We start from the raw sequence: 12,245 nt of genomic DNA on the forward strand, positions 1-12,245 counted from the left end.
TGCTTCCTTCGGGCGGCGGATTCTCCTTTCTGCACAGGAGCGTCCCCACCCTTAAAGGATACTGCTTTGGGACATCCCCAAGGTATCCTGTGGATACCCTATGGACCCTGAAGTAGAAAATATGAGATATGGTAAGAACTTACCCTTGTTATCTCTATTTCTACGAAGTCCATAGGGTTCCACAGGACTCCCGCCCTGTCGCACCTGTGCTGCAGATGGGCTTTGCTCTGGTCACCGGTTTTCCGTCTCCCTCTGGTGAGAATGTGATTCTTGTATGTGTCCAGATCTTTGTTCTCTCTCTTCCTTCTCCTCCTCCGGCCTATGGCTTGGTAACTAACTGAGGTGCCTTGGCCCGGGGGCGGGGTATAGGAGGGGGACCTAGTGCATCCTGGGAGGCTGAAAGCTTAACTCTTTGGTGCCCTGCGACTGACGTCACACCTATACCCCCCCCCCAAGGTATCCTGTGGAACCCTATGGACTTCGTAGAAATAGAGATAACAAGGGTAAGTTCTTACCATATCTCATATTTTTTTAATACAAAAAAAACAAACTTATCCTCTTGGTCCACCATATGCTCAAGACACTGGAAACTCAAGCTCCATTGAACAGATTCAAGATGGAACCATTAAGAGCTGTAATTAATCTCATGGAAAGAGATGAGTACATATATGTCAAAGATGCTTGCTTAATGCAATTTGGGAAGATCACCAGCATCATCTCAGGTTTGTTTCTCAGTATCATAATTTCCTATTTCAAGCTTTTGTCTTTTGGTCATGTCATCCTTCACTGGTGGATCCATGGTCTGTGGTCCCCAGCAGAAAGAAAGCTTCTGATGTTTTTTTAAATTCAGGGTCACCCTCTTTTGTGCGATCAAGCCATAGGTATTTGGTCAGACCGCTTCATCGCAATGTGTACATCAACCTTCAGGGAGGCACTGATAGCTCATTTGCATTGAAGGAAATCGGCACAATGATGGGATAAACAAAATATTCCTGTGATATCGGCATTAATTATTCCAGGTGTAGATTACCCCAGCCGGCAATTCTGAGCCTAAGCGAGTGGTCCATCCACCTAAGCATTTCACAAGAAATTATGGAGAGCTGGAGTTATCTGGAAGTCAACATGATCCTTGTTCAACCACAACCTTTAGTGATTCTGCCTAAGAACCTAGGATTTGTAGGCAATACTTTTTAACACCATGATGGTTTTGTGGAATTTTCATCTAATTAATCTGGTTTTTTTTTGGTGACAATGTTTCCACACATCCTCAGAATGGTAATCCGAAAGATGTTCTGGTGCTATAAGTACAGGGTCAATCTCAGAATATTAGTAGGCCCATTGTGGTGTCCTCTTCAAAAACTGGACCTGTTAACTTGGGGACAATTTCAACATTAGTGATTAGCACAGCAGGCTTTGAAGGTGTAGCTGTTGAAATCATTATCATGAACAATAAGAGGTTTCTACGACAATGTGGTGCAAACCATGCTGTGAGACAGAGAACCAGCTTTGGCTAATGGCAATCACATTGTCTGGAACACTTATGTCAGTTGCTGTGAGAGAAAGAAGCTTCCAACTTTATTTCAGGTAGCTTGTTTTGCAGTTGAGTGGTTTAAATAAATAGTTAATACTAAATTTTTTAAATCATCAGCTTTAAGAAGAATAACCTTTTCTGGTAGGGCAGACATTTTGGCAGAGTGTAGCTCATTTAAACTACCATTCAGTCCTACATTAGCCCCTTGTGTGTTGAATTGAGTGTTGAAGGCATTGCAACAGTTTCCTTATGAACAACGTGAATCAGTGGACTTAAAGATCCTCACATGGAAAGAGTTTTTGTGGTTTTGTTTTTGCTGTTTCCACAACACGAAGGGTGCCTGAGCAGGAAGCTGCATTTTGTAGATCACCATGCATGATTTTTTTCATTACTTTTTTTTTTTTTTTTACAAATTCATCTTTTCAGCCTAAGGTGGTTTCCAGGTTCCATTTAAACCAAGACATTGTCATTCCAGCACCAGGTCAGAATGTGTCTATGAAGAAAAATGGCTCTCTTCATTGATGGTTGTTAGGGCTTTGAAGGTCTTTATGTAGTATGGGCACTTGAAGTCAGAAAACCAAGAATCATCTTGTCTTCCTTTAATGTCTACAAAAGGAATTGGCCTGTATCCAAAAAATTATTGCTAGGTCAATCATGGCTGTGATTCGCCACACTTACAATGCAGGAGTTAAACTTCTCTTTAATGTGAATGCTTAGTCTATGGGACCGTTGAATGATTTGTGGGCGGTGCCATATAGTGCTGTAGCAGGTATAATGCTGTTCAAACCATAGTTTTATCAGTGCAATGGGCACGATTCAACTCAATGCGAATTGAATAGCGCCGGGAAGGAGCTCCCGGAGCTATTCAATTCAGTGTGCTGTTTTGTCGGAGAATGCCGTTTCTCGCGCTTTAAAGTTGCTGTTTAGTCGTGAGAACCGGCATTCTCCCGACTAAACTGCCTGCGCGATGCTGTTTTTGCGGTGCTAAGGGAAGAAAACAGCATTGCGCCTGTAGTTTTGTCAGATTTCTGCTTGCACCCCAGGAGGCATGCAAGAAGAAATCCTTAGGCTTAACAGTGCGCTGAATTGAATAGCTCCTGGAGCTCCTTCCCGGCGCTATTCAATTTGCATTGAAATGAATCAAGCCCAGAGTGCTGGTTAGGGCATCTGTATTGGGTAAAATGTTGCGCACTTCATATTCTCCCGATTGGACAGTTTTTGGTTGTTTTTATGTGATGATAGTGAAAAATGGATTATAGTACTTTAAATACTGTTTTCAAAATTCATTGGGGACACTGCATACCCACCATTTCATGCCTTAGTTCCCTGTTTAAAATTAACCAAAGTTAAATGTTATTTTATTCTATTTGTTACTTCTGTAGTTCTGTCCTGCTCCAAGTTATGACACATTTACAGGCATTTCAACATATTTTAAGGTAACTTGTTTTTTATGTTTTATAATTTTTATTTAATGTGATTGTATTTTATATGTTCATTACAGGTAAATATTTACCGCCTGGTGACAAAAGGAACCGTAGAAGAAGAGATCATAGAGAGGGCAAAGAAAAAGATGGTCCTTGACCATCTTGTAATCCAACGAATGGACACCACTGGCCGGACAGTGCTGGAAAACAACACCGGAAGTTCAAAGTAAGCACAACTGAATTTTAATAAATCTGGTGACCTGCTTTTGTTGCTTTTTGCACGTTTGTTTGTCATATATTTACTTATTAACGTTTTGTCTTTTGTTCTAGTTCCAATCCATTTAATAAAGAGGAGTTGGCTGCTATTCTGAAGTTTGGAGCAGCAGACCTCTTTAAGGAACCTGAAGGAGAGGAGTCAGAGCCTCAGGTTAGAATTAGTTGGTGTCAATGTAAGTGAAGGCTTCACAAATTTGTGCAGAGAGATTATTGCATTAGAGGAATTTTAGTTTTTCTATTTTGTTTATCGCCAGAGTTTTTATGCCTGTATATTTATATAAACACTCATTTATATTGAAGTGAGAGATACCATGTTGGGTAAAGGATCTCTATATGCAGTATTAACCTCTATTTTTGTTATATAAACGTCATAGAGCTTAGAGATGTTTAGGTTTAAATGTTTCATTTACAAATCACTACATTTTAGGATTTGGGGGGCTTTTCAGGAAATTATTTGTAAGGCATGCCCGGCATTAATGCCACATTTAATAATCTCACAGACATTTTTCCTTGTGTACCAATAGGAAATGGACATTGAGGAGATATTACGCTTGGCAGAGACAAGAGAGAATGATCCAAGTTCCAGTGCCACCGATGAGCTGCTGTCTCAATTCAAGGTAGACTTCACTGTCTCTTACACCTTCATACATTACTCCTGGATTTAGTATAGTTGGATGAGAATGCTTAATAGCAAGTGTGTCAATTGCAAATCATAACAATAGCCGCAATAAGTAGGCAAAACTTATGGCCACATGCAATCTAATTTTAGGGGTTCTGGATCCTCTAATTACTTATTTTCTTAATTAGTGCAGTTTACCATTCAACTCCAGTTTTAAGTAAAACTAATACTAAAAGGAGATTTATGTTTTTACCTGTTAAATCCTTTTCTTTCACTCCATAGGGGGCACAGGGATCACTCTGTATATAGCCTGGAGAGGGGAAAGTCTGGGCACCAAATAGTTAATTATTTCCCAGCAGCCCAGGCTCCCTCTCCTCTATTCCTCGTCCCCAGCCACTACTAGCGGGTTATATTAGCAAGCCCAAGCTAGGAGCCTAGGAGAAGGTGATGGAAGAACGGCAAACACTCAGAATCACACACACAGTCTATTTGAACAGAACCATTGCAACAGGAACTAAACCCAGTCAGCCAGGTGCGTCAGAGTGGGCGCCCTGTTCCTTCTATGGAGTCGAAGAAAAGAATTTAACAGATAAGAACATCTTCTTTTCTTCTTCCTCCACAAGGGGGCATAGGGATCACTCTGGGACATTCTAAAGCTGTCCCCCTATGGGAGGGGACGCTCCTGCACTGAGAAAACTTTGCCCGAAGGCTGCATCTGAAGATGCAAAGGTGTCAAATGCATACAAGCAAACAAAAGTGTGGGCGGAAGACCACTTGGCAGCCTTACAAAGCTGTACCGCAGAAGCTCCACGTTGAGCTGCCTAAGAGGCTTCCATTGACCAGATGGAATGGGCAGTCACCACGGCAGGGGCAGGGCGATCCTCCGAAAGTAGGCCTGGCGATAGTCAAACAGAGCCACCTGGCCAAGGTCTGCTTCATAACTGGCCAGTCCTGCTTGTGGAAATCATACAAGACAAACAGAGAATCCATTCTGCGTAAATCTCTGCTCTTGTCCACATAAATCCAGAGAGCTTACACAACGTCCAAAGAGGGCTCTTCCGGCGAAGAATCTGGAATGCTGAAAGACAGGACCACGATCCTGGTTGATGTGAAAGTGAGACATCACCTTGGGAAGGTAACCCAATCTAGTCTTTAGAATGGCCCGATCCAAGTGGAAAACCAGAAACTGGGAGAGATAGGATAAAGCGTTAACTCTGACACTCTCTGGGCCGATGCAATGGCAAGTAGGAAGATAGTCTTCCACGTAAGCCAATACAGGTCCACCGTATACAGGGGCTCAAAGAACCAAAGGTAGATTCCAGGGAGCCACTGGAGGAACAAATGGTGGTTGGACATGGAGAACTCCCTAAAGAAAACGTCCGAACATCAGGTAAGAGCGCAACCTGTAAGAGAAGAAGATGGGGCCAAAACCTGTACCTTCAAGGAAGAGAGTCGGAGACCCAAATCCAAACCTGCCTGCAAAAACGAAAGGACATGGGACAGGCGAAAGACCTGGGCTTGAAGCCTCTGGCTGAATGCAAACCAAAGTACGTCCTCCAAACGCGATGATAAATTCTAGCCAAAAGAGGGCTTTGGGTATAGAGCATTGTATGAATGACCCTTCTGAAAACCCCTTTGCTCTCTGGACGGATGCCTCCACCGCCATCCCATTAAGGCGAGGCAGGGCAAGTCCGGATGGAAGCAGTGGCCCTGAAATAGAAGATCCGGCCGCAGAAGAGAACACAATGAGTTGTTAATGGAGAGTCCCAGAAGAACCGCGCCCGTCGTGGCCAATCTGGCGCCACTAGGGTCACCGTATCTCCCTCCTGCTTGAAATTGTGGAGGATCCGCAGGATCATCTCGACTGGAGGAAAGACATAAATGTGCGGAAATGCCCACGGAATCTCCAGAGCGTGTACCAGGAGAGCGTTGAGATCCCTGGTGCTTGAGCAGTATCTCTGCAGCTAGTGGTTGTGATGAGATGCCATCATATCTATGTCCTGTAGGCCCCAGCGGCGAACCAGTAGCTGGAAGTCGTCTGGATGCAGAGCACACTCGCCCAAGTGAACGTCCTGGTGGCTTAGGAAGTCCGCTTTTTGGACCATTTTGGACTGTGGGGATGAAGACCGCTGACAGGGACGGAAGATGACGCTGTGCTCAGCGGAGAATGCGGCTGACCGCCTTCATGGCGCCACGACTACGATTGTCTCCGTGATGGTCGTATTGTCTGACTGTACCTTGATCAGATGGCCTTGGAGGAGAGACTGCACTTGGCAAAGCACTCTGAACATTGCTTTGAGCCCCAGGATGTTGATGCACAGCTATCCTGAGACATCCATCAATCCTGGAATGTCTAATAACACCTCACTGCTCCCCATCCCTGAAGACTTGCTTCGGTGGTGAGTAGGACCCAGTCCTGGATCCAAAAAGGACGGCCCCTGCCAAGGTGGGATTGGTGGAGCCACCACAGGAGAGACAGATGAACACCCCGGGAGAGAATGAGTGCCTGCGCCTTGAGGTGCACAAGACTTGTTCCACCATGCTAGAATGAGAAGTTGAAGAGGATGGTAGTGGAAATGGGATTACTAAACAATGTTGAAGGTAGAGACCAGAGAACACAGGATCTGCATGCAGGAGTGGATTAACACCCAATGGTGGCTTAGGAATGTGCGGATCATGGACTGCAGAGCTAGTATCTTGTCTGCAGGAAGGAAGACCCGCTGAATTCTGGAATCCAGCAGAGCCCCTAAATATAGACTCTCCTTTGAAGGCACCAAGGAGGTGGATTTCCACCAATTGATGATCTCTCCCCCCTCCCAACCCCCCCCCCCCCCCCCCCACTCTCTACCGTCAGACAGATGTGGTCTTGCAGAACCTTCAGAGATTGGGCCAGGAGAAGGAGGGGAAGAGGGTCGTCCAGATAAGGCAGGATGCGGATGCCCCTGTGTGTGCTGCCACGACCTTTGTGGACACATGAGGAGCCCAAATGGCAAGGTCTATAACTGGAATTGATAGTGTCTCACTGCAAACCTGAGAAAGCCCTGGTGGCGGACTGATGGGTATGAGTGGGTAAGCATCCTAGATATACAGCTATGCCATCCACTGGTTCCAAAGCCAGAATAATGGAGTGTAAGGACTCCATGTGGAACCTGGGTATCCGGAGAAATTTGTTCAGCTCCTTCAGATTGAGGATGGGCCAAAAGGAGCCGTCAGGCTTCTGGACTAGAAAAAGTTTAGCAATAGAAACCTGTACCTCTCTGAGTCGGGGGGAGTGGGATGATGACTTTGGAGGCCAGGAGAGAGCGAATTGATGCTTCGAGAGCTCCTGCCTTTTTTGGATCTCTGAATGGTCAAAGCGTAGCCTTGAGAAACAACGCCTCTGACCCAGGCGTCTGTCGTGGTCGCAATCCAAACTTCGGAAAAAAGTAGAAACTGGCCTTCTACTCCAGGGAACTTCAGGTGGAGGCCCGCCCCATCATGTGGCAGTCTTGTCTGCGTGCTTGGCCACAGGGCATCTGGCGGACCAAAGCTGATTACCTCGGGACTTAGGGCCTTTGGAGGAAGTACCTTGGACTCTGGAGAAAGGTTGACCTCTGGCCTTTCCCTGTGGATGAAAAGTAGACTTTCTGGAAGGAAGGAAAGCAATCTTGGTCGCTGCAACCGTAGCCACTAACTTGTCCAACTCCGGACCAAAATAGGACCTTCCTTGCAAATCGAAGCGCTTCTAAACTGCTGTTAGAGTCTGCGTCAGCAAGCCAGGAGCATAGCCAAAGAGCTCTCCTTGCCGCAACAGCAGACGCCGGCATATTAGAGGTTAAGACCCCTGTGTTAATGGCTGCCTCACCCAGGTAGTAGGCCACCTCCCTAATATGTCCCACTAAAGACAACAGCTCACTTCTGTTTGTACCAGAACTGAGACTGTCCTCTAGCGCATCAGCCCAGCGCCCGACAGCCTTAGCCACCCAACCAGACGCGAGGGATAGGCGAGCAACAGCACCCGCATTAGAATATATCATCTTAAGGAAGTTCTCCAGCTTCCTATCTGTTGGATACTTAAGGAAAGTCGTATTTGGAATAGTGAGAATAGATGACCGAGCAAGACGGGCAATTTGGGCAACAGGGTCTCCCACCTGGTTCTATCCACAGCCGGAAGTGGGAAAAAGGAAGTAATACGTTTAGAAACTTGAAAAAAGCCTATTGGGGTGAGCCCATTCCATTCCTCAGAAAGGAGGTCCTCCAGCTTGTGCCAAAGAAGGGAACTCAGCTGTTACCCTATTCTGATGCTTAAAAACGGTCTCTCATCTAGAAGGACTGTGCCTGGATATACTATACTTGTCGAGCATCTGCTGGACAGATGCTGACACCCGTGCCAATCCATGTACAAATTGAGTAAAGGACTGCATCCATGGTGGATCTGTGTAGCAGGTAGCAAAGGAAGGATACTGAGCCATCAGAATGCTAGGAACTGGGAGCGCACCAGAAGATAGACTAATACGTTGAAGCCCAAGTCTGTTCCTGACTGGGTGCCGTGGCTGAAGGGACCTCCCAAAGTGGAGAGGCAAAGCAACGGACACAAAGGCCATCGTGGTCTGGATCCTGGGGAGAAAATGATGTTAATACATGTTTTACAAGTGCGCATCACAGGAGCACCCACCTTCTTGGGAGCCTTGCTCTTGGAAGACCTTAAAATGCAGACCAAGAATTTCCCCACCCATAAAAGCAGAAGCAGTGGTGTGTATGTCTTGGGAGTGCAAAGAGTAGCTATCAATATCAAAATGTACTAAGTGTGCATTAAGTGTGTAAATAGATAAATATATATATGAATATATATGCAAAGTAAAAGCACTGACTTACTTGGGGTGTCTCTAAAGTGACCGGACTCAAGCAGAAGTACTATATCAATCACGTGCACACAGTACCACTCAGTGCACAGAATAGTGAGCAAATGCTGCTCAACAATCCAACCCTTAACAGCAAGATGGAGCTTTGAAATATAACCTGACCGCTAGGTATATGGGGAGACGGGAGTCCAAGCTTCTCTCCTGGTGCTTTTGCTGAGGCAAGCAATGCTGAAAATGGTCGCCCAGTGTTCAAGAGGAGGTGTAGAAGAGGGGAGAAGTGTACCTGAGGTGGGCTGTCTGCAGGAAGCAAGTACGCCCAGGGGTGGAGAGGAGGGACTAACAGAAGGAGTCCTGCCTCCCCCGTCTGGTGAATACTCCAGGGCAATGGCCGCCACCGCTGTAAGCGGTGTCCTATTTCAGATGTGCCATGGTGGTCTAGTGAGTGGAGCGGAGACAACCGGAGCCCCACTACCAGCACCGCCGGTGGTTTCCCGCACTGGCGGTGATAAGCCGCGAGTGTGCGACTCCCTGACAGTAGGGAGCCGCGCTTACCTGTCCCCAGCTGTGGCTCCTGCCCAGGCTGGAGTATGTGGCTGAAGTCACTGAGCCAGTCGCCAGTGCTGTGGTCCCAGCTGAGGTCGGTGGAGTAGCAGTGAGGATGCCCTATGGGGTGCCTTTCACTGCCCACTCAATGTAAATCTAAAAGAAATGGGGGACCACCTAAAGCAGCCCCACACAAAACCGTGCCAGCTCCTGCCGGCAACAAACTCTAACTGGGGTTGGGACATAGAAGACTATTTGGTGCTCAGACTCTCCTCTCTCCAGGCTATACCTAGAGTGATCCCTGTGCTCCCTAGTGGAAGAAGAAGAAAATCTCAATGTACAAGTTCAATTGAAAAGAAGACCTTCATAATGCCATATAGTACATTTGAAAAGGATTTGGCCACATTTAATTGAAGGGGGGAGCAAGGAACGAATGAAAAATGTTATTTTGGCCACCAAATCATTAGTTTGGCACACCTGCTTTATAGACTGCACTGCTAAATCCATTGCATGCATAATCTCATTCATGTTGCATAATGTCATTATGGTTTCTTTTTCAGGTGGCTAACTTTTCAACCATGGAAAATGTAGAGCCTGAACTGGAAGACAGAACACAAAAAGAATGGGATGACATTATTCCTGAGGGACAGAGGAAGAAGGTGGAAGATGAAGCTCGTCAGAAAGAGCTGGAGGAAATTTACATGCTTCCAAGGATTCGGAGCTTGAACAGAAAGGTAGGACCCTGTCATTAATTTGTAGTCTGAACCCAATGTTCCACCCAGCCTTAATTTTGTTTGTGTTGTTTGCAGCAAATTGGATGCCTGTGTCAGGCATCCAATTGCATTCTTGCTAGTATTAAAAATTCTTGGATGACTGGAACTGATGCATGCACCTGATGGAGGGGTAGTATTTCATGAAAAGTTGTGATAGCTTTATTTGGGACCAGGGGTTACTATTCAAATGTTAGCTTTGGTGCAATTATTTAAAGTAAAAACTACTCTAATCAGTACATTATTTTTGGAAAGTGGGGAAGCAGCAGTAAGGTGCTGGCATTCCGACCTTTTCCCTAGCACCCTGCAACCCCCAGTATCATAGTGCTTTTTCTGTTATTTAGAAAGCCTGCCAAAAAATGTCTCCTCACACACTCTCAGCATGAGAGTTTCAACTGCAGTTCCTCCTCAGAGAACGCTGAACACTGGTGCTATATTTGCCTTCCAGTGAAAGTTTTGTCGGACAGTGCTACAGCTGTAGCATATATAAAACGTGTAGGGGGAACCAGACGCGCTCAGATTATGCGGGAAACTGGATGGGTATGGGATGCTGGGGTTCGGGATCCCGGCGTTCAAAATCCCAACGCCAGCAACCCGATAGTGTTAGGATACCAACACCTGTCTAAAGTGAAATGTAAAAAAAAAAGTGAGATTCCTCCCTCATAAAATCACCTGCAATCCCAAAAACACTTGACCCCTTCATAGAGCACCTCTAGAACCTTATTTCGCTAGTTTGTGAACTTGTCTCTCCCCCCCCCCCCCCTCCCCTTTGTGCTTTTCATCTCCAGATTCAAAGTACTTTTTTTGGGTGTTCCTCACTTTCTTTTAGGGATTTTTTGACGCAGTTATCCTTTGGGAGGGCACCCCTAAATTGAAAATGTGCACTTCTTTTCTCCTGCTATCCAGAGGCGAATCTTTTCCGGCCTATTACAGTACATTGACTTTCCGCGTACCCGAAAAGCGGATGGAATTGAATACAGAGATAAGTTTCCGACTGGCGAAAAGTCACAATCGGCGATACTTTTTCGCGGATCTCGGCTTTTCGCTTCTAATTGAATACGGCCCTAAGTGGGTAATCCCTCCTACTGTGGATGCTCATGTGACACATTTAGTCAGGAGTACTATGTTGCCTATTCCATCAGCATCTTCTCTTAAAGATCCTACAGATAGAAAAATGTAAACTGTTACTCGACCAGTTATGGCTGGGGCTTGGGTATCCAAGGCTGTTGAAGAATGGACGGGGGCATTGGAAGAAACCCTACCGAATGCTACTAGAGACCAACTGACATATCTCCAACATACGGGAATCGGTCTCTTATTTGGGAGAAGCTGCAATAGATGCTGGGCTCCTAGCTTCTAAAGCATCGGCAGCCACGGTTGTGGCTTGTAGAGCCCTTTGGTTAAGGTCCTGGAAAGCAGGTACGGGGTCAAAGAAGGCTCGAATCCTTACCTTTTTTTGGAAATATATTTTTTGGAGCAGAATTAGATAAGATAGTGGTTACTCTGGCAGCTTTTTAATCTGCAGGTCTGTCATCAACAGCTACATTAAGTCTCGGCAGTCTTTTCAGTCCTTTCATCCTCAGTGACAAGCTTAAAGGACAGTCTTCCTCCAGACCGTCTAGTTCTCGCAGGACCACCAAGCAGCAAACTAAAAGGTCTTGGCCGGCCAGATGTCCAGCTTCTAAGCAGGACAACAAATCCTCTGCCTGATGGGGCGGGCCTCCCAACAACTAGCATCAAACAACAGATGCCTGGGTCCAAGAAGTGGTCTCTCAGGGATATGCTTTCACTTTCTGGAGTCAACCTCCCCAGAATTTTTTTTTGTACAACTACCCCATCGGAGCCTATCAAGGCCTGAGCCCTACAGGAGGCCATTTACTCCCTGCTGCAGGCTGGGGTGATAATCCCGGTTTCTGTGGTTCAACAAGGAAGAGTTATTATTCCATCTATTTTTGGTTCAGAAACCAAATGGGTCTCATCGCCCTATTCTAAATCTGAAAACCCTCAACAAGTTTATCCGTGTATACAAGTTCCGGATGGAGACTCTCAGATCAATTATTTTGGCAATGGAGCCTGGTGATTTTATGGCTTCCCTGGACATTCAGGATGCATATCTGCATATGCCTATTACGCCATATCACCAACAATTTCTACGGGTTGCTGTCCTGCAACAACATTACCAATTTCAGGCACTGCCCTTTGGTCTATCAACGGCCCCTCGGGTCTTCACCAAAATAATGG

The 12,245-nt window shown here is 46.0% G+C and overlaps 1 protein-coding gene across 3 annotated transcripts in view; it reads left to right on the forward strand.

Moving 5' to 3' along the window:
* CHD2 (chromodomain helicase DNA binding protein 2) overlaps positions 1-12,245 on the forward strand; it is a 94,442-nt gene that overhangs the window by 54,050 nt on the left and 28,147 nt on the right. For all 3 annotated transcript variants that reach the window (XM_088452673.1, XM_088452676.1, XM_088452674.1), the window contains exons 22-25: positions 3,033-3,181; positions 3,286-3,382; positions 3,756-3,848; positions 9,795-9,968. In XM_088452673.1, the coding sequence (XP_088308799.1) occupies positions 3,033-3,181; positions 3,286-3,382; positions 3,756-3,848; positions 9,795-9,968 (513 nt within the window). The remainder of the gene's footprint in view (positions 1-3,032; positions 3,182-3,285; positions 3,383-3,755; positions 3,849-9,794; positions 9,969-12,245) is intronic.

This window comes from Taudactylus pleione, unplaced genomic scaffold (genome assembly GCF_031769625.1).
Source record: "Taudactylus pleione unplaced genomic scaffold, aTauple2 ptg000556l, whole genome shotgun sequence".
NCBI lineage: Eukaryota > Metazoa > Chordata > Amphibia > Anura > Myobatrachidae > Taudactylus > Taudactylus pleione.